We start from the raw sequence: 22348 nt of genomic DNA on the forward strand, positions 1-22348 counted from the left end.
TGGCCCAGGATCGAACATTGTTTCGTTCTGCTGTGCATGGAGTTGCTATGAGTCGGTTCCGACTCGATGGCACCTGACAACAACAACAAGTACTAGATGGAGCCCTGGTGTGGCGTTGTAGGATAGACAGTGGATCACAAGTTCAGTTTGAATCTCAAACCCACCAGCTGCTTCAAACCCACCAGCTGCTACTTGGAACCCTTTAGGGTGACTATGAGTCCGAACCAACTCGATGGCCCTTAACAACAAATACTAGATGATGATTGTACCTTTGGATCATTCCTCCAGACTGGACAATCATTCATTCCTCTGTCTGCTCACCCCGCCATGGTGGTGATGGTGTGTTGTGGAGTCAGTTCTGACTCATAGCGACCCTGCATAGGGTTTCTGAGGCTGTAAATCTTTACAGGAGCAGAAAGCCTCATCTTTCTCTCACGGAACAGCTGGTCGTTTCAAACTGCTGACCTTGAGGTTAGCAGCTCAACTCATAACTACTACACTACCAGAGGACCGGGGAAAGTGTTAAATTATTTTCCCTATTGCTTTCCCGTGACCATGAACCCAACTGAAACAGATTATCAATATATTCTGGAATTGGCTCTCTCCAGCCTTCTTCCTTTACATTTTCTGCCTGCGTATTAAGGGATGGGCTCTGAGGATAGAAAGTTGAAGGAAATAGACTCTCACGTGACCAGTGGGATAGATGCGGTGAATAAAGAAAGGGCCCATAACTGCTCAGAAAATGGTTTCTCAGACAACGTGCTGCTTGAACCGAATCTTAATGGACTAGCCAAGGGATAAAACATTGGAATGGACAAGGGAAACAGCATACACCGGACCATGGTGCTGTGAAGGGGCCTAGGTCATTCCTTTGGGGTACAGCTAGAGGTTCTGTTTGACTAGAGTGAATGAGGTATGTTGGTTGTTAGGTGGGATAATGTTGAGTCTGAAGGGCGAAAAGAGTTGCAAGCTAAGTAATTTGGGTTATTTTCTGAAGGCATTTAAGAACCTTTGAAATATGTTAGAAGTGTGTTGTGACCAGATTTGATTTTTTGGAAAGATCAGCTATAGAAGATGGTCAAGAATAAACCCAGTTTGCACAGGGAGGGTTGACATATCAACTGAGACTTTCTAGTCAAACGCGATGGAACTAGCATTAACTTCTCTCTAAATCCTAATAAAATGGCAATGGAGAGATTTTAGAAATGGAGAGGTACTAACAGCAAAACTTAAACTAGAAGTTGGAAAGTAGATAAGTCGTTAACTGATTTAACAGTGGAGTGTTTACTTAGTTGGCTCTGACAAAAGCCTATCAAAACCTAATGTATCCTCAAATTAATGGTATCACATACATCTAGGGTAACCCCAAATTCACTGCCATCGAGTCTATTCTGACTCATAGCAACCCCACCGAGGGTTTCTGAGGCTGTAAATCTTTACAGGAATGGAAAGCCTCATCTTTCTCCCCCAGAGCTACTGGTTGGTGAGTTTGAACTGTAAAATAGGAACTAAATTAGGATTATTTGAAGGTATTTATTTCTCCACATCTCCTCCTTGACTCCGTGTATCATGTAACTACTCACTCTCACTCATCAGAATACTGGACATTTCTTTGTTGGAGGTGGAAAAGTGAAGGTCTTTGGCTTGGGGCAATTGGACCCTTTCTTTCCAGACATATTTATAACAAGGGCATGGGTATAGTATGTGGCGTTCTCTAACTTGACAAGTGGGGAGGAGAATTAAAATCATCAGCATCATCCACCTGAGGCGTAAGTCAGACATCAACTGTTTCTCTCATGACGCTCTACTTCTCTGCTGGATTCGATTATTTGTTGCAGAGGCCACACAGAACTCATGATTATGGTGTTTATTAGGGAAGTAAAAGTTACTGGACTGCAAACCACAAGGTCGGCGGTTTAAGCCCACCAGCCGCACTGTGGGAGAAAGATGAGGCTTTCTGTTTCTGCAAAAAAGATTTACAACCTCAGAAACCCTATACAGGGTGGATATGAGTTGGAATCAACTCAGCGGCACTTAGCAACAACAATAAACAGGTTACAATCCAGGATCAGAAATGCCTCAGGATAGTTTTTTGATCAGGACAGCTTCTTCCCAGCACTGTTTGCAGGCACGCTTCTCTGGTCCTTGACCTTTCAGCCATGTGGCCCTTTGTCCTCTATCTTGCTCAGGCACCTGCTGCAAAGCACTTTTAGCTTGTGTCTGGAGGCAACCCACTCCTCCAGTAAACCTTGGCGTAAAGGTGCTCAGCTGTAGCTCTGGTGTTGGCAAACCTAGCTCCCTGGTAAATTCCCAGAGATGTTCCACTCCACCAGTAAGCAGCCTGCCCGAAGGTACTCAGTTTTCTCACTCTGTGGTACAGGAAATCCACTGCTCTTGTTTCATCAGTATCCTGGTTTTGCTGCTTCTGCAGCTGATTCGCATTGTCTCTGTTGCCACAGCTTTCTGTCTGCTACATTGAGAAGGTTTAGTAAAGCCATCTTGGATCAAGGGACACGTTCACCTCCTGTCTTTTTTCTTGATTGTAGTGAGATCCCCTTTCTGCCTCTGCCTCTGGGCTCCTTTTAAATCTGGTGGTGGTTATGTGCCATGACTCATAGCAATCCTGCATAGGGTTTCTGAGGCTGTAAATCTCTACGGGAGCAGAAAGCCTCATCTTTCTCCTGGGGAAGAGCTGGTAGTTTCAAACTGCTGACCTTGAGGTTAGTAGCCTGACTCATAATCACTATGCTACCAGAGCAGATGGCAAACCTGACTAATCCCCACATTATGATTCTATACACCTTATTTTCAGAACTGCAAGGTCGGTGGCTCAAGCTCACCAGCTGCTCCTCGGAAACCCTATACAGGGTTGCTATGGGTCAGAATCGACTCGACGGCACTTAACAACAACAACAACAACAACAACAACATCCCCACGAGTACTGGTGGTGTAATGGGTTATGCTTTCGGCTGCTAACCACAAGTTCAGCAGTTTGAATCCAGTAGCCACTCTTCAGGAGAAAGATGTAGCTTCCTGTTTCTGTAAAGATTTATACCCTCGGAAACCCTATACAGGGTCACTAGTAGTTGGAACCGACTCAATGGCACACAGCAATAACAGTCCCCATAAAGAGTGCCATGAATCTTATTTACATTATTAGCAAGCTATTTAGTCCCCTTGGTGGCCACAAACATCTTATATTTTCATAGCCCTAGTCACTCCTTGGAAACCCCATACAGGGTGGCTAAGGGTCGGGACTGACTTGACAGCACTTAACTACAACAGTTACTCAACAACAACAACAACAACAAACCCAGTCACTGAGTTCTGGTGTGGAGCTGTAGGATTAGCATTGAACTACTAACCACAAGGTCGGCGTTTCAGACCCATCAGCCACTCTTGAAAAAACCCTATACAGGGTCGCTATGAGTCGGGACCGATTTGACAACAGTTAACAACATTTGGTGGGAGTTACAAAGACAATAACTAGAAGAGCCATGTTAAGTAATTCACTGCACTGTAGTATTGAACGCAGGGATTAAGTGAAAGTTTATATACTGAGTGATGGTCTTAAGAACTCTGGCAACTAGGTTTATGCTTTCCAGATAGACTGGAAGACTTTCTCTGGAAAATTTGACTAGAGGCAAGACCTAAGGATATTAACATTAAGAGCTCTCCAACAAAACAGATCAGCCCATACTGAAACGTACAGTGGAGAAGTCCAAGCTGTGTATAGAGTCAACTACTTGGCACCTCACAGATAGCAAAAGATTTCTAGATCTCCAAAGAAACCTTCTTATGAGACAAGACCAAAATAAACAGGGAAAAACTACCCAGCAGTCACTGAGGAGAAAGATGTCTGTTTCTGTAAATATTAAAGCCCTGGGAACTCTCTGAAGCAGTCTACTCTGTTCTATAGGGTAGCTAAGAGTTGGCATTGGCTGCCACGGGTTTTTATTGCTGTTGTTTTTATTTAGATTGTTGTTGTTGTTGTTAAGTGCCATCGAGTCGGTTCCGACCCATAGCGACCCTGTATAGGGTTTCTGAGGAGCAGCTGGTGAACTTGAACCACTGACCTTGCAGTTCAAATGGCTTTGCAGTCTGGTGCATTAACCCACAGCACCGCTATAGTCTAAAACTTTTTTTAAAAATGAACAAAAGCAAATCTATTAAAGCTCTTGTTGTGTGCCTTTGAGTTGATTCCGACTCAGCAACCCTGAGAGCTGTTGGTGGGTTTGAACTGCTGACTTTGCAGTTCTACAGCGTCACACCAGGGCAAATATAAGAGATAGTATAAAAGGGATGGAGTCCGGGTATGGCGCTGTAGGATATGCACTGGACCATAAGGTCTGTTTGAACTGCAAGGTGATGGTTCAAACCCACCAGTCTCTCTTTGGAAACCCTATACAGGATCACTATGAGTCAGAACTGACTCAACTCAACGGCACTTAACAACAATCAGAATATAAAAGTGGATGGAATAAAAGAACGCACAGTTGAAAAATAAAGCCTGGAGGTCAGGAATGAGAAGGGTTTGAACAGCAATTGAAAACATTCTTAAGCAAATAATTAATGCAAAAGACAAAGATGGCATATATGAGGTAAAAGATAGAATATCAGAGAATCAGACCTGGAGGCTTAAATGCTAAAAGGAGAGAACGAAGCAAATGAAGGGGAAGAAATACCATAAATAATTCATGAATATTTCAAGAGTGGAAGAACTTGGGCTTCCAGATTAAAAGATCCTATCAAGTGCCCAATTTATTGGAATAGGTCCACACCAAGGGAGATCATGAAATACTAGAACACTAGGCTGGAAGTGAAAGGTCTTTAAAAAGCTTTCAGAAGACCTTTCAGAAAGCAAACAGCAAGTACAGAGGACTGCAATCAGAATGGCTCTGGGTCTCTTCAGAGCAACACTTCATGCGGGAAGTCAGTGAGTAAAAGCAATGCCTTCACCATTACTGGAGAAAGTGATTTCCAAACTAGAATTCTCTACCCAACTGTATGAGGGTGAAGCCTAAACTGGTGTGACAGAGACCAGAAAAGGCAATGACTCAACAAAATAGTATTGAATTTTTTTTTTGCTCAGAAACTAGTTCAATGTGTGTAGTGCTCCACAAATCAAACTGGGACCAGGGAGAGCAGTGTAGCTTTGCCGTCCTTTAGGGGTTTTTTTTTTTTTTCCTCTGAAGTCATTACCTGAATGCTTATTAGAAATGCAGATTCTCAGGTGCTGGCCCAGACTTACTGAATCAGAATCTGTGTTTTAAGATCCTCAGATGATTCTTGTGTACAGTAACGTTTGAGAAACCCAGCTTTAGGGCATTGCTGTTATCTGCATTGTCAAAATTGGGATGCTGCCAGGTTGCAGCTGGCAGGAAGGAGGAAGAGGAAATGTGGAGGAGGCACACCTGGGTCTCAGTGGCCCATATCATTTCTGCTCACATCCCATTGAAGAGAATGAAATCACATGGTCTCACCCTACTCGGAGGTTCTGTGACGTACAGCCCTTACCTGTGTGGCCAGCTACTGTTCTCTTATCATAGAAGGATAGATTTTCAGGGACAGCTAGAGTCTCACAATAAGGAGCCTTGGTAGCACAAGTGGTTGGCAATTGATGGGTAACCAAAAGGTTGGTAGTTTGAGCCCACCCAGGTTGGTGGTTCATGGAAGAAAGGCCCAATGAACTGCTTCTGTAAAGATTATGACCAAAACAACTGTAAGGACCGGCTCTACTGTGTAATACATAGGGTTACCATGAGTCGGGGGCCAATGTGACAGGCAGCTAACAACAGGGTCTTTGCAACAGCCAAAATACCAGTTACAAAGGTAGGATAAAGATGTTTTCATATATACAAGGTCTCAACATTTTTCTTCCATACACTATTTCTCAGGAAGTAATAGATCTGTTTTGGAAGAAGTGCAGCCAAAGTGTTCCTTGGAGGCCAGGATGGCTAAGCTTTGTCTCTCATACTTTGGACATCCGGAGGAAACAGTCGCTGGAGAAGGATGTCATGCTGGGTAAGGTGGAGGGTCAGAGAAAAAGAGGAAGACCCCTAACGAGATGGATTGGCCAGGTGGCATCATTGATGGACTCAAGTGTGGCAGCGGTAGTGAGGTTGGCCCAGGATCGGACATTGTTTCGTTCTGCTGTGCATGGGGTCGCTATGAGTCGGTTCCGACTCGATGGCACATGACAACAACAACAACAACAATGAGAGTTAGATTCAAAATAACGAAGATGGTTATGAGAGTGGTTAAAGACCTTTATTCTTGGATCCCCATCTTTCTGGTTTTGGATTTAACTCTAAAGAGGAACCTGGTTTATGATGTAGGGAAATCTCAAATTGACAACATGAGGAGAACATCCATTCCAGAATGGAGCAGATTAGAAGGGTTAGGAGGAAGAGGTTTCTTCAAGAAGGTGAGAGAGATAGATCATTTGATTTGTTGTGAATGAACTGGGAGAATATAGGGCTGAACTAGTGATAAATTCAGAGAAACAAATTACATTCAAGTGCCGTCAAGTCAGCTCTGACACAGCAACACTATATAGGGTTTCTGAGGAGCAGCTGGTGAGCTTGAACCGCCAACCTTGCAGTTCAAACTGATCTTGCAGTCCAGCGCATTAACCCACAGTGCTACACCAGGACTCATTTTACAAGAAGACAAAGGTAATTGTAATGTACCACATGACTCAGCTATGGTTAACATTTGCACAGTTATAAAAATGTAATGTACTGAATATTGATAGAATCTAAATTAATATAATTCTCTTAGGAATACAGGGGTGTGCGGCAGTATGGAAAATGTCCCATAGTGGGGTAGGGAGGGAAAAGAGAGTTGAGTGTTGATCTTATGTAGTGGGAAGCTGGTAAATGACGCTTAAAACAGAAATCAAGACGTAGCAAAATAAGCATGTTGCTTTGGAGATATGGAGGCAGACACTAGAAGAAATATCTAACAGAGGTGGAAGTAGTTGCCTCCGAGGAGAAGGAAAGGGAGGGAGGTGCTTTGATCTTTAGTACAGTGGGCCTGGAAGTACTATTCAAATTTGTAAACTAGAACTTTGACAATAAAAACTAAACCAGAGAATGAAAAGCCAGCGAGGAACTAGAGAGTGAGCGTACTTTATTATGAAAGAAGGTTTAGAGTGGAAGAGTGGCTTAGCTTTGGCTTCCGCCGGCCTCCCTCCTTACTTTTCATTCCTTTTTTTGTGTGTGGGTTTATACCATGGAGGAAGAACCAACAGAGACAGGTTGGGGGTGGGGGTGGGGTTGATGAATCAAGGTCTCAGGAGGAGGAGGTGGGAGGGGAGAGATCCACAGGTGGAGGGATTAGCTTTCCTGGAGAAGGCAGTTAGTTTAATGTGGGTTATGTGGGAGAATTGGTGTAGTATTTGTAAGTAGGTGGGAAATTGAAATAATTCATCTTTCATAGCCTAGTCTCTAAAAAAAAAAAAGAAGTCACTGTGAGAATGAGGAAAGTTTGTAAAAATTAGTGAGTAGAACGGAGGAGAGGTGACCAGGCACATGGAGGGAGACATAGGGTTATTGGGTACTGAGGGTCCAGTTAAGGCTAGAGAGCATACATTTGTAGGGTGTGATGTTGCAGGATAAAGCACTAGACCTCAAGGTTGGTTTGAACTGCAAAGTCAGTGTTTCAAACCCACCAGCTGCACGTCAGAAACCCTCTACAGGGTCACTGTGAGTTGGAACCAACACAATGGAAATGAACAAAGGAGCCAACCACTGTGCTAGGTACTGGATATGGATCCGTTGTGGTTGATAAGCGCCGTCAGGTTGGTTCCAACTCATAGTGACCCTGTAGAGGGTTTCTGAGGAGCGGCTGGTAGGTTTGAAACACTGACTTTGCAGTTTGAACCACCATCCTTTTGGTTACCAGTCCAGTGCTTATCCTACAGTGCTACACCAGGACCTAGGATGTGTTAAAAAAAAATTATACCAAGCTGGATCTCTAACCGCAAGGTCAGCGGTTCAAACCCACCAGCTGCTCCTTGGAAACCCTATACAGAGTCTCTATGAATCAAAACCGACTTGATGGCACTTAACAACAATACAGGCAGACCTTACATTATGAATGTCTGACTTACAACCTGAACCAGCCCCGGTAAAGCTTATTACATATATTAAACATTCGAGGTACTTAGAATGGTTCATAATTACAAACAGATGCTACTTTGTGAATTGCATCAAAACATTATTATTTCTGAATTATTGAAGTTTTAATATTTTTAAGTACAGGAAAGTGTACTGTATACTAAGACAGATATTTGTCTAACCAACACCAACTGTACTTAACTGTGCTAACTTATATACAAATCGGCTCAAAGCCAGACTTCAGAAGGAAACTTGTTCATGGGTGGGGGACTGCCTGGACTGTGAAAAAAGTTGAGTGTGCTGATGAGATTGTGGTTGATAGGATGATCTTGACCTTTTGGCTGGAAAGAAAAGGAAGTGCCATAGATTGTGAAAAAGTAGACGGGTCAAGAGCTTTGTAACAAAAAAACAAGAAGAGATTAAAGAATAAAAGGGAATAACTGACTACGTTGAAATAAAAAATATCTACACTATTAAAAAATACTAGAAACAAATTCCACGATAAATGATACGCTGGAAAAAATACTTGCAACATACTTGACAAAGAGCTCTTAGAATACATTAAAAATTTAAAAAAAATGTTATCAAGTTGGTTTTAACTCAATGGTGACCCTGTATAGGGTTTTTGAGGAGTGGTTGGTGGGTTTTAACCGCTGACCTTGGGGTTAGCAGTCCAGTGCTTATCCTACAGCATCATACCAGGACTCAAAAACAAAACAGAATAGCAACCCAATAAATCGTGTTTTCAATGGAGAAAGGATTGAAATTGTCAAGGACTTCATTCTTCTTGGATCAACTATCAACACTCGCGGAAGTAGCAGTCAAGAGATCAGACGACGTATTGCACTGGGCAAATCTGCTGCACAGGAACTTTTTAAAGTATTGAAGAGCAGAGATGTCAGCTTGAGGACTAAGGTGCGCCTGACCCAGGCCATTGTGTTTTCAATAGCCTCATATGGATGTGGAAGCTGGACAGTGAATAAAGAGGATCGTAGAAGAATTGATGCCTTTGAGTTGTGGTGTTGGAGGAGAATACTGAGGGTGCCATGGACTGCCGAAAGAACCAATAGATCTGTTTTGGAAGAAGTGCAGCCAGAGTGCTCCTTGGAGGCCAGGATGGCTAAGCTTCGTCTCTCCTACTTTGGACATGTAGTCCGGAGGAAACAATCGTTGGAGAAGGATGTCATGCTGGGTAGGGTGGAGGGTCAGAGAAAAAGAGGAAGACCTCCACCGAGATGGATCGGCCAGGTGGCATCATTGATGGACTCGGGGGTGGCAGCGGTGGTGGGGTTGGCCCAGGATCGAGCATTGTTTCGTTCTGCTGTGCATGGGGTCGCTATGAGTCGGTTCCGACTCGATGGCACCTGACAACAACAACAACAAATCGTGTTTATCCTCACTCAATAAGAAATGCAAATTAAAACTATTAAAATATATTTCACCTGTCAGATTGGCAGTGATCAAAAAAGATCTTCAGACTTTTTGGCCTAGAAGTTCTACTTTAAGAATTTGTACTATAGAAACATGTCACATGTACACAAGATGTATGAGGGTAAGTAAAAAAGTACTGGTACAAAATTATAAAAAAAGAAAAATATTAAAAAAAAAAAAGGAAATCTGCATTTACGAGAAAAAGTCTAGGAAAGTTGCACTGAGAAATCCTTCCTTCATGAAAAGGCACCCGAGTCTTCAAGGGTGGCAAGGGCTGTCTGTCCTATGAGAATTTTATTGGGACATCTTCCTCTATCCCCACTCCAGCCCTGATCTGTCCCCTTCAGACTTTGTTCCCAAAACTAAAAGAACATTTCAGAGGAGCACTATTTGAATCCTTCAAGGATGCTAAAACTTCCATTTCTCTGTGGTGTCATTGGGAGAGCACAAAATTCCCCAGAGAAGGATTGGAGAGATGTAAACATTGCTTTCAAAAGTGTCTAGACCTAGATGGAGGAGATGTTGAGGAACAATTGCTTCCCATTTTGATGCTTGTGTTTAATAAAGGTGTCTATGAATTTATACCAATACTTTTGATTTACCCTATGCAGGGTCGCTATGAGTCGGAACCGACTCTACGGCACATAACAACAACAATGTATTAAGGCATGAGGAATACTCTCCTAGATACACTGTTAAGGAAAAAAAAAGTCAGGTATCGATCTGTGTTCATAGTGTGTACCATCTGTATTTATAAAAGGAGGGTATGTGAATGGATACACATTCAAATACTAAGCAGAAGTTGGTAGTGAACCCACTGTGAGATGTCTTGGAAGAAAGACCAGGCTATCTCCTTCTGTTAGGGCACAGTCTTGAAAACCTTACGTAGCAGTTGTACTTGGCACAGAGTGGGTTCCATGAGTTGGCATCAACTTAGTGGCAATTAACAACAACATATGCGTGCATGTACAACTGAGTATAAACCATATCCCTGTAAAGATCATCAAGAAACTGATTCTGGGTGGTTGCCTCTGGAAGGAGAAATGAAAGATGAGGGATCAAGGGTAGCAGAGAGCCATGTGTTCTTTGTTTACTGTTTTACACTGCCTGGATATTTGCTTAAACCATGTGTATGTATTACCTTCTTAAACGCATTAAAAATATAAAAGAAAAAAATTGTTCCTCAAAAGTGTGCAGTCTCAGGACTACCTGCATTAAAACCATCCCAAGTGCTAATTAGAAGTCCAGGTTCACATTCATGAATTCTTCTTGGGACCTATTGAATCAGAATCTCAGAAGGCCGTGTCTGGGACTCTATCTTTATTGTGCTTCCCAGAGAATTTTGATTCACTTGAAAGAGTTTGAGAGCCATGGACCAGGAGCTTAGAGACCAAGTAGCAGGATCATAGAAGTCATAGGATGTTGGAGGTAAAGGTTTCAGAGGGGAGGTTGCTGTTGTTAAATGCTGTCGAGTCAGTTTCAACTCAGAGCGACCCTGTACAGGGGTTTCCAAGGAGCGGCTGGTGAGTTTGAACCACCAACCTTGCGGTTCAAACTGACCTTGTGGTTCGAAGTCCAGCACATTAGCGCACAGTGCCACACCAGGAGGTGATAGTTCCTATGTAGGATCATTCCAGGGTGAGTACTGGGACCTAGGCTGCTCAGGTGAATGCACAGCTAAGCAAGGTCATTGTCATTTTGTTGTTGTTATTATGTGCCATGGAGTTGGTTCTGACTCTTAGTGACCCTGTCCAGGGTTTGCGAGACTGTAAATCTTTACAGGAGCAGAAAGCCTCATCTTTCTCCCACGGAACAGCTGGTAGTTTCGAACTGCTGACCTTGTGGTTCGCAGCCCGATTCGTAACCACTACGCTACCAAAAGCCTGTGGGTGGAGTCCTGGTGTGGCACTGTAAGACCACAAGGTTAATCTGAACCACAAGTTTGGCGATTCAAGCTCACTAGCTGCTCCTCGGAAACCCTAAACAGGCTTGCTATGAATCGGAACTGACTCAACAGCACTTAACAACAAAGTCTGTGGGCAGACTGCTGGTGTGGTCCTGTAGATCAGCACTGGACTTAGAACCACAAGGGTGATAGTTCAAACCTACCAGGTACTCCACGGAAACTCTACACAGGGTCTCTGAGTCAGAACCGACTCGACTGTACTTAACAACCAAACCTGTGAGTCATAACATGGACTGAAGGCCTGTATGAACTGCTTCCATCTGCCTCACGAGCCACTTCTGGAATTACTGTGCCCCTAGCTATCTTGGCCCCCGGAATCCTGGTGTGACACTGTGGGATAAGCACTGGACTGCTGACTGAAAGATTGGCGGTTCAACCCCACCAACTGCTCCTTGGAAACTCCATACAGGGTCACTGAGTCAGCCCCAGGAACCCTGGTAACACAGTGGTAAAGCACGTGACTGCTAACCTAAAGGTCAGTGGTTTGAACCAACCCGCTGCCCTGCTTCTATGATGATTTACAGCTGTCCTCTGTCCTGTCGGGTCCTGTGTACCGGAGTTGACCCGATGGCAGTGGGTAGTCATAGTGTCTCTGCCCCAGTCCTTCTGACCATCTTCAGTCCCTGAAATGAGCTTTGTTCCTTCCTGCCTTCACAATGTTGCCACTGCCGGAAATGCTCATCTCCAGCATGGTCTCCTGACTCTTTATCTCTCAGTTCTCTGCATAAAGGTCACTTTCTCCAGGAAATCTCCCCTAAACACCACCCTAGGTCAGTTTCCTGTCATGTAGTCTCGTAGCCCCTGGGTTTGTCTTGGTCACTGCCATGTCCTTTCCTTGACTATGCCTGCACATTCAATGGGACTTCAAAAATTCCATTTTACACAAACTTTTGGAAGTCCCCTCATTCTTGGGTCTCAGTAAACGTTCACAGAATGAATAAATGAGTCTTAAGAGAAAGAGAGCAAGGCTGGGCTAAGGGAGCAGGGGTAGGCAATGGAAGTGTTGCTCATTTGTGTCCACGGAGTGTTGCTCATTCTCCTGTCTAGCCTGAGGTTTTGGCCAAGTCTCAGCATCTGAAGAACACCAGTGAGAGACAAAGCACTAGGATGCCATCCATCCCTAGGATTTGGGGCCACAGCAGCATGACTCTCTTTGGTTGCCTAAAGCTTTGGCTTGTGTTAGAATCCACAGAATGCTGTGTGGCTTCTCTGAGGCCTGCAGGTGTGACCCTACCAAGCTGAGGGATGGACCACTTGAGCAACGAGGAGCAGTAGAAATGAACTAAAAGCTAGGTTGTGCCTCGGTTATGGGTGTCTAGCCTGCTCTGCCCAGATCCCAAGGGCATCTAGTCTGCAGGGCAACTGGTTATTATTTCTCTTGAAAATGAATGTTTACTTTGTGGCTTTACCAAACTGTACCCTTTGGTTTGGGCTGACCAAATCAAGTTTTGATAGTTACCTTGGAACACAGGTTCAACCTAGTCACTCAATAAACATCTGCTGGCAGTTCATTTGCCATTTGCTATGAGGAGTCCTGGTATGGCACTGTAAGATAAGCATTGGACTACTAACCACAAAATTGGCAGTTCAAACCCAGCTGTTGCTGCTCCTCGGAAACCCTGCACAGGGTCGCTCTGAATTGGAACCTACTCAATGGTACTTAACAGCGCCACTACACACTTTTTAAGCTCTACATGGAAACCACAAACACTCAGGCCTATTAAAAGGTTTATTTTCTTCTTTATGCTCAGAAACAAAGAAATAGCCCTGTCCCCCCAAATGGTCTCCTCTTGAATGGAATGGGAGACAAGGGAGTGACAGGTATGGGTGGGAGGTGGAATGTGGGGGTTCTTTTTTTTTCCCCTTTCCCAACTATCACTCCCCTTTTTAGCATCTTCCCCTCCAAAATATGTAAGTAGAAACATAGCTTGCCACCACTGGGAGGTTGGGGAGGCACAGCTATAGCCAAGAAATTAATGCCCACTTTCAACAGGAGATGGTCCAGTGCGTATCTGGGAGGATGAGGAGAGGAAGGGAAGGGGTTGTCTGAGGAAGCTGCTGGATGGAGGGGAAGGGAAGATAGTCTGGGTCTGGAACTGCCCCCATTCCCAACAAGAGTGGGAACCTTGGTCCTACCCCTACCTCTCCTCCCAGCACCATCCACTCCCTCCTGCCAGTCCCCCTCCTAGCAGAATTGGTCGTCATAGTCCTCATCCTTCATCCCCTTCAGCCGAAGCCGGGCAAAATCCTCAAACACGATGTCATCGTCTGTGGCATAGCTTGGTGATGAGAAAGAGGGGGAGAGACAAGGGCTTCAGACCCTTTTCTTGACCTATTTCCCTCCCAAAGACAGGTGTATTCACACAGCAATGGGACTGGAGATATGTGCAAGGGACAGAGGAGGAGCAGTATTCGGGGGCCTTACAAGGCCAAGGCACCTGGATTTGATGGATTTGATGCTTCAACCACCCCTCCCCACTAAAGATCAAAAATAGGAAGCAAGCGGGTAGAGTCAAATGCTATAGGAATCTGTCAAAGTGGGTGACAGGGAGGAAGGTGGGGGAGGGATGAGTTTCTTACTTGGTTTCAAATTCAATGAGGTTGGTATCCACAGGGACATCTGTTTCAGGAGCGGCTGTGGGGAGAAGAGACGGGGGTGGGTGGGTGCTGGAAGTGGCAGCATTTCCCTACTGGCCCTCTCAGGCTTTCCCTTTGGGGACTTGTGGGTAGTATGCTTACCTGTCTGGGGCCTGGGATGGCTGATGATGTGGTCATGGGGCTTGGGGTGCATAAGAACAAAAGGCAGCTCCACGGAGACATCCCTGGGGAGGTGGAGAGCTGGCATGAAGAGGACACCAGCGCAGCACCAGAGAACCCGTGCCATCCTCCCCGGACCCCCAACACACTCACCCGCCTCGAGACACCACCAGCTTCACCTTGACCCTGTAGGATACCAGGATACCCAGCACCTCCTTGTTGGCACCCTCCTTCACTCTGTAATCCGGGTGAAGAGTTGGACCAGGAGCCCTCCCCACCCTCACTCCCCATACCCTGTCTCACCCTTGGGGCTTCCACTAGGTGCTGAGAACTGCAAACTCCCACCAGTCCCTGGGCTCTAGCTGTATAGGCTGTGCTGTTCTCTCATGGTAAAGTTGCCGCCTCATTCCTCTACTCAAAGCCCTCCTGTGGTTTCCCATTGCTCACTCTCACAGTTAAAGCCAAAGCTGAAGTTCCCACAGTGGCCAAAGAGCTGGCTGCTGTCTTGTTCTCCATTAGCCTTCTCACCTCACTACCTCCCCTGGTGGTACATTCTAACCACACTGGCCTCCAGGCCTGCTGTGTGGTCATGCAATACTGGGACAGAGGCCCAGCCCTCTGTGGACTGTGGACCCCTAGGGCCACTCCTACCACCCACACAACAGCAATGGCTCTGCTGGTCCCTCATGGCTCCTCCCACATACCTGGCCCAGTCCGGCTCTGGGTCTCTGATGTTTTCTCTTCCTGGAAACCTTTTCCTGCCTATCCACACTGCTTACTCCCTTTGGGTCCTTACTCCAAATTCATCTCTGCATCAGGCCTTCCAGAGTCACTGTATTTAAGTTAACACACTCTGTCCCTTTGTACATACACTTTGTAGCTCCCTTCCTTCTCTGATCTGCTTTTTCTCATTAACCCTGATCATTGAACAAACTGTAACATTTCCTGTGACGGGATTTGTCTGACTGCCCCCAACTAGAAGTGAGATTTGTCTCTTCTATACACTGATACATTCTGTATACAGGCACAGCCGGCACCTTTGCTGGATGAATAATGTTTCTCGGGCTGCTGGGGATCTACCCCACCTCCCCAAAGCCCCCCTCACATGGTGCTTGAAGCCAGGTTGGTGTCCTCGTGTTTGAGCTTCCCATCTAAAGCAAGGCCACGCTTCTCTCGGTTGTCACTGAGCAGAGGGGTTATGGTGTACACCTTACAGAACGTGGAACTGGGGGACACTTGGTCACTGGGAATCGGGGCAAGAGAACAAGACACTTAAGACGGCCAGGCTGGGCAAGGGGCAGCCCACCACCACCAAGCAGTATCTCCCACACCACTAGTCCCGCCCCGTTTGATCACATTATAAGAGAATAGCTTTTGGTTCAACCTGCTCAAGAAAATGAATAGCTGTTAGCAGCCTAATTCTGAACAGGATGTCCCTTTCATTGGCAATAGTTCAGGAGAAATCCTCCCTGGTCCAAGTCTTCTCCCCCAAGACTGAGACCCAGTTCTATTCTGGTACTCACTCTTGTTCAATTTGAGCCACGGGACACTTGTACTGGGCAGTGCTGAAGAGGCAGATGTCGGCATACTGTCTCACTGTGGGGCGGGGGCATCACAGCAACTCTGGATGGAGCACACCTCCAGACCACCTGGCACGGCCCCAGGCCCCCCAGCCCAACACCATCCTCTACATCTACGTATAGCCCTCTGTAGACATAAACTCTGGGGCCCCATAGGTCATTGTGGAACAATCTAAATTCTTTAAATGCAGGTGGGTCTCCCCCCGCCCCGGCACTGGAACATGTCCTTGGCCTGAGCCAGTTCTCCCAAAGACCTTCTTCCAACCCTCACTTCCTACCAGAGACTCTGATCTTCTTGACAGTCTTGGTGGAGTTGTTGGTGACGTGGACATTGACGTTGAGGGGCTCTCCGTGGTAGTACAGCTTTCGGGGGAGGGGATCGGTTAATGTTTACTTTCACGGATTCAATTACTAGTGTGCCCCAATGCAGACACAGTGAATCCGGCCACAGCGACCCCACACCCAGCTAGGGCAGCCACCATCCAAGAGGCTGTCCTGACACATAGCTTCACCCCTCCCCCCAGGGTCTGGCGTGCATTGTGGCCCCTGAGTCATCCTTTCAAGCCCCACCTCCTTGTCCAGGGACGCCTCGAGGTGCAGGGACCGGTCAGACATGAGGAAGTGGCGTGTGGTTTCAGCTGAAGGCTGGGGGCCAGGTTTCTCTGGGGCAAATTGCACCTTTCGGATCACCAGTCGCACAGAGTTCCTGGGGGCGGGGGTGAGGAGAGGGAGCTGCAGGTCTTCAGACACCTAAATCCCTATTCCCAGTTCCTTTAGGGTCTAGGGCTCATAGAAGCGGAAAGGGATGGTTAAATTACAAAAGAGGTAGCTTCCCTCACCTCTTGTGACTTTTCTCTTCTAGTGATTTGGCACAGAAGGCTCGAATCTCAAAGTCTACCCCACAGGCCTTGGGAGGGAAAGAAAAGGCCGTGTCTCACACAGGCTCAGACACCACCACTGCCTGTCTCCCTCCCCCGTCACTCGTCTTGGTCAGGGACTCTTGCCACTGGTTGCCACTGAACCTTATTCCTCCTCTGCCTCCCTGAGGCTTGGTACCTGGCAGAGGGTTGGTGAGCTGCTGTATCCAGGTAAATGCAGGCCAAGAGAACAGGGAGCAGGGTCTTATATGAGCAGTGACCACAGCAAACACCCTAGGGCTTTCTCCCTGTCCTCGGCCCCTCTCCTGACCTTCCCAGGCTGCTGCTGGGCCCTGTCTGCCCTGCCAGCTCAGAGTCATTTCTCCCTTACCTTCCCTGTGTCCTCTGGGCCTGGCTGCAGTGTGACAGAACAGGGCAAATTCTGGGGTATCTGTAGCAGAGGGGAGGGAAGACTTCAGTTCCCCTGGAAAGCCCCCAATTTTCCTCCCCATCTCAACCTGGGGATGAAAAAGGAGGAAGGAAGGGGTCCCAGGAGGAGGCTGCAAGGCAGGGGCTTCCAGGAGCGTTAAAGGGAGGTGGAATGGGGGTCCCTGCCTCCTCTGTCTGTCATAACAGGACCATAGCCTCACTCTACTTCCAGATCTGCCTGTGACAGGTGCCTCATCCCAGACCCCTTGCCCCATGGAGGGTGGAGGCATCCTCACTGTGAAAAAAAAGGGGTGGGCATGCTGGCCCAGTTTCCTCAGCAGCCGGTCCTGCAGGCGGGTGGGGGGCCGGGGTGGGTTGGGCATTGGGGGGAAGGCCTGGTAGGTGGCGATGAACAGGTCTTTGCGGAATGACAAGCCCAGCACATCCAGGTCTTCGCGGCCATAGCGGAAGGCGCAGGTGAGGGTCACAAACACTGGCAAGGGAGGGCAAGTTGGGGAGGTCAGGAAACCCCTGACCTGTCTAGAGCAACCACCCCATTTCACCTCCGTGCATCTGGGGCTGGTACCTTTGCGGTCCTTCAAGTACTCAGGGTCCACAAGCACTACACCATCTAGAAAGGAACACATGAGCTCACTTCCTGCTGGAGCTTCTCCCCCAATTCCTGACCCCATTAACGGCTTCCTTTTTTGGGGAATGAGTTGCTACTTTTCTGGGAAAACTCACCTACAGGGTCCACTTTGTCCAGGTGATCTACAAAGTCCCGCTTGCCCAAGTACACGGTGAGCTGAGGGTGTAGAGGGTCAGAGGGAAGGTTGGGTTGGAGGGTAACAAAATGACAGAACCCTCAAGTGGCTGTCCTGTCCTGGGCTTTCCCGGGCTAGGATATCTGGAAGGACTTTCTCCTGTTTTTCTATGCTTGGGTGGGATAGGGAATGGGGGTTTCAAGACTGTACAACATTTAGGCTTCTTAGCTGCTCCCTAATTTCTTTTTATTCTTCTGCCCACCAGTCAGATGTGTATAGGTCCTGAGGGAGGCCTCAGCCCTAGGCAGCCACTTAAAGAATCTCAGGGGCTTTACAATAATATCACAGCATAGAAGGTTGTTAACTTTATCTAGCCCCAGGCACCTGAGTGGCTCTCTTTTGGTCTTGTTTAGGGACCCAGGTCCCTCCCCACTCAACCCTGCAGCTAGCCTAGGCTAAGCAGAGAAGGAAGTCAGCTCTTAGCTGTCACAGGAAGTGGGGAGCCAGGGGTTGGGGAACATCTAGGGGCAGGATGGGCTTTGTTAGGGCCCAGGGAGGGCCAAGAACATAAGCATATGGGAGACTCACCTTGCAGTTGGGGCTCGACTTCTTGAAGACCCTAACAAAACAGAAAGGGAAACCCCACTGCCTCCCTCAGACTCAGCAGGGACCCCCATGCCAGGGCTTTCTCCCTCCCCAGCCCAGGAAGCAGGACTCCTGCCCAGGGTTATATGCCCAGCCCTACCCCCTCCTGCTATTATTCCCAGAAGGCAAGGCAACCACAACTCCTTAATATTTCTAGCACAGCAGCCACTGGAAGCAGGTTGCCATGGCAAATCCCCCTTCTCTTATCCTTGTTTCATCCTCAAGCCTCCCCTCCAAACACGATAATGACCACTGGTTGCCACAGGAACCACCCAGGTTTTCCCAGCGAACTTTAATGGGCAGGTTGCACCAGCCCTCGTGTTTAAGATCTAACCCACTTTCTATCTTCCCTAGTCTCCCCTTGCTCATAGGGGAAATGACAGATGTCCCAGCACCAACTACAGCCTCAACTTGGAAGAGAATGGCCCAGGTCTTTGCCCTTAAAATGGCTTCTAAAACAGGAACTACCCAAGTCTGACCCCACTCCATTAACCTCCAACTGTCTCCATTTCTGATCTCAGCAGCTTAAAAACCTATTAGTCGTTCAAGAACCAGCTCAGATGTCACCTCTTTGGGAAGCAACCCAGTCCAGACCCCAGGTCACTCTTGCTTTTTGATTCCTGCCACACCTTGTTTACTTGCAATGTTATCAAAAACAGAGGGCAGTTCACTGGGCCTTGTCTCGCTTTCAGTAGATACACTGTGAGCACTAAGGGCCTTATTCTTTTGGGTATCCCCAACACAGGCCAGTCATATGAGATGAAGACGATGATGATGGCTCACTTTTATTGGGCGAAGAGTGTGCTCAGCAATGCTGCAACTGTTTCATGTACTTATCTCATTTACTACTCTTAACAACCCAATGATGGAGGTCCTAATCGTCCCTATTTTACAGGTAAGGAAACCGATACATGAACAGTCAAGGGTTTTGCGTAAGGTCGCAGAGTATAAATGGCAGAACTCTGATATGAAGTGAGGCAGTCTGGTTCCAAATCCACGCTCTTAATAAACTAATTACTAGGACTTCTGGTGTGGCGCTGTAGGATCAGCACTGGACTGTGAATCACATGGTCAGCAGTTCATGCCCAAAAGCTGCTCCTCAGAAACCCTATCCAGGATCACGATGAGTTAGAACCGACTGGACAACACTTAACAATGTACTATCCTGCCTCTATAACCCACACGAATTGTCTGTTGAAATGAATGAGATTTGCTTCTCAGTAGCTGAAAGAATGTAAGCCTGGACTCCCCTCCTTGCTGGGAGGGTAGAGAAGTGTGGCTCTGGAACTTATGGGCCCGGCCCGTTCTTTGCCCTACCACCTTAGTCCTGTCAGTCCACTGAGCCTCATCAGCATTCTGTGGGAAAGACTGCGAGATAGCAGAAACTGCCAACTAGCCCATCCCTTCCCTAACCCCATTGCCCCAGTTTCTGCTATAACAACTTCACTTTCCCTTTCTTTCCCAAAAGGTTGAGCTGTCCAAAGACTGTGGCAAAAAGGTATGGAGGTCCCAGGTACCACCACTCAGGCAAAGAAAGCATCGATGTGGTATCAACTATAATGAGCATCCTACCTCTTCTTCCAACTTGGGGACTGTTAGGGGTACCTTTCAGGCTTTTCCTCCCCTCTGACCTCAGGTGCTTCTGGCTTCCCTTTTTGTCCCAGTTTCTCCCATTACGAACCCTGGCAGAGGGCTGGGACGGCCACAACCAGATGGCCAACAAGTGTAGCTCTGGAGCAATTGTTTGGGAGAAGCTGTAGGGCATCTGCTCTTTGGATCCTAACCTAGTCAGTTCTGCCTGGTTAGGGAGGCACAGTATGTGCATACTGACCAAGGAGGTGAGGTACAGGGTGACAAGGGAGGTACCCAGTGTGTGTGTGTGTGTGTGTGTGTGTGTGTGTGTGGAGGCAGTAGAAACAGATACCCCTCACATTTCCTGCCATTCTCTCCACTTCCTGTGGCCCAGAATTTGCTGGGGTGGGAGGAATTGTGCTAAGTCAGCAGCCCCCCTTTAGACCATCCGTCCCCTTCCCTGAACCACGTAACGGAAACTGGGGGCCTCCCTCAAGTCAGCGACTTCCCCTTTCTCTGGGGTGATTAACCCCTTATCCAGGGCATCAGTCCTCCCTCACGCTGATCATCTCTCTCCTCTACTGGGGGACTCCACCTTCAGAAACCTGGGTTCTCATACTCCATGGGTGAGGAGTGGTAAGGCTGAGATGACATTTTGCATAACAAGTGAGAGTTCAGGACCAGGCCTTCATTCCTGCTGTCCTGGAGGTGGAGGTATATGGATCCAACCTTTTTTTGCTCCTGTTCCCCAGGGACTCAGGCATTTACCTCCTGCCCCCTTGGGGCTGTTGGGTCACAACAGGAAGTGCATTTTGCTAGAGACCAAAAAAGAGAACTCAGGGTGTCAGTAGAAGGAAGGAGCCTCGATTGCACAGAAAACATCCGGGGAGTCGATGCCAAGCCAGGGCAGACATTGCCCACCCCCACTTGGGGGCTGAGGGGTAGGGCCCAAAATCAGAGTGGGTCGCCATGCACTCAGCTCCCTCAAGATGAAGCTGTTGCTCCTAGCGACCCAGGGAAGGCAGAAGTTTGAAAGCGGAGTCACTGGACCCTTGGGACAGGTGGGAACAGCACAACTGCCACTGGGTTACTGAATGTGAGCCTTTCTATTGGCTCAGCAGGAGTCTTGGGGAGCTCCCCTCTCAACGTCCAGCCTTCCTCAGGGCTGGCCACCTGCTCCTCCTTCCTCTGCCCCTGCATAGCAGCCTGCACTGGAGAACCCAGGTGTCCGGTGAGAACCCATGTCCCCGCAAGAACCCAAATGCCAGTTTCTTGGTCCTCTTCAACCCTGGCTTCCTGCAGGGGCCCGGGCATGCGCCCCCATTATCCTACAGAACCTAGGCGTGCGGCCCCGGATGGCTGCCCCCTAGGGACCCAGGCGTCCGGCCCCATGGATTCTCTCTCCGGTGCCCTTGTCCGAGGACCATCTCAGCACCCGCCTCGAGCCGCCGCCCATGCCCCGCCGCGTGGCCCCACCTCCCTTACCTGGTCCCGGGTTTCTCCCCCATGGTGCGCGCGCCCGCCGCCCGCCGGGTTCGCGGCTGGCTAGCAACCTCCTCGCCTACTGCCAGGTCCCTGCTCCTCCCCGCACCCCTGCGCACGCGCACCCTCCGCTCTTTCTCCTCTTCCTCCCTCCCCTCCGGCCCCCCCTCGAATCCTGGGGAACCGAGGCCAGATGCGTCAGCCCAGATTGCGCGCTCCGCGGAGCTGCCCGCCCTCTCCTCACAGACACGAGCGGTGATTGGCTCTGCCCTCGCCCCGTCCTCCCCTTCCCAACCAACTCTCCCGGACGCGCGCCCTCCTCGCTCTTCCCGCCCATCTCCCCGCCCCTCCACATTCCGTAATGAACGGATTCGGTATTCATTAAAGAAGGTACCCGCCTTCCTGGAGATTAGAGCCCCCTGATTGGCTGGCTCTCGTCATCTAGGCCTGTTCTTAGAGGTGGTTGTTGTTGTTGTGAAGTACCGTAGAGTCGGTTCCAACTCATGGTGAGCTTGCACAAGGTTTCCGAGGCTGTAAATCTTTACGGGAGCAGAAAGTCTCATCTTTCTCCCGCGGAACAGCCGGTAGTTTCGAACTGTCGACCTTAAGGTTAGCAGCCCGATTCGTAAACTCTACGCTACCAAAGCTCCTTTCTTAGAGGACATGGGGCGAAGTGGATGTTGGGATGGCCTAATGAGCCAAAACACGGTTTGGGAAAGAAGATGGGGGCTGTGGGGCTGG

General features: G+C 48.0%; 1 protein-coding gene across 5 annotated transcripts; it reads right to left on the bottom strand.

The window, feature by feature from the left end:
• Nucleotides 1–13232: 13232 nt before the first annotated feature.
• ARRB2 (arrestin, beta 2) lies at nucleotides 13233–21857 on the bottom strand. 5 transcript variants are annotated; one of them, XM_006863325.1, is made up of 15 exons: nucleotides 21611–21857; nucleotides 18497–18527; nucleotides 17889–17949; nucleotides 17731–17775; nucleotides 17441–17637; nucleotides 17107–17166; nucleotides 16698–16765; nucleotides 16429–16564; nucleotides 16137–16221; nucleotides 15802–15874; nucleotides 15384–15521; nucleotides 14432–14515; nucleotides 14261–14343; nucleotides 14102–14156; nucleotides 13233–13800 (listed from the first exon to the last, which is right to left on the bottom strand). In XM_006863325.1, the coding sequence occupies exons 1-15, from the start codon at nucleotides 21631–21633 to the stop codon at nucleotides 13707–13709; spliced, it is 1233 nt and encodes a 410-aa protein (XP_006863387.1). In that variant the 5' UTR covers nucleotides 21634–21857; the 3' UTR covers nucleotides 13233–13706. The 5 variants fall into 5 exon arrangements, with proteins under 5 accessions (XP_006863387.1, XP_006863390.1, XP_006863388.1 ...); XM_006863326.1 differs by having other exon boundaries at nucleotides 13707–13800; nucleotides 14102–14188; nucleotides 21611–21633; XM_006863324.1 differs by having other exon boundaries at nucleotides 13707–13800; nucleotides 14102–14188; nucleotides 14257–14343; nucleotides 21611–21633.
• Nucleotides 21858–22348: the final 491 nt, after the last annotated feature.

This window comes from Chrysochloris asiatica, unplaced genomic scaffold, assembly GCF_000296735.1.
Source record: "Chrysochloris asiatica unplaced genomic scaffold, ChrAsi1.0 scaffold00054, whole genome shotgun sequence".
NCBI classification, from domain to species: Eukaryota; Metazoa; Chordata; class Mammalia; order Afrosoricida; family Chrysochloridae; genus Chrysochloris; species Chrysochloris asiatica.

Coding starts and splice junctions, on each gene's coding strand:
- ARRB2 (XM_006863324.1), bottom strand. CDS start 21,633: ATGGGGGAGAAACCCGGGACCAG. Junction 18,528..21,610: donor GGGGAGAAACCCGGGACCAG/GTAAGGGAGGTG, acceptor CTGTTTTGTTAG/GGTCTTCAAGAAGTCGAGCC. Junction 14,189..14,256: donor CCCAGGCCCCAGACAGGTAA/GCATACTACCCA, acceptor TGCCACTTCCAG/CACCCACCCACCCCCGTCTC.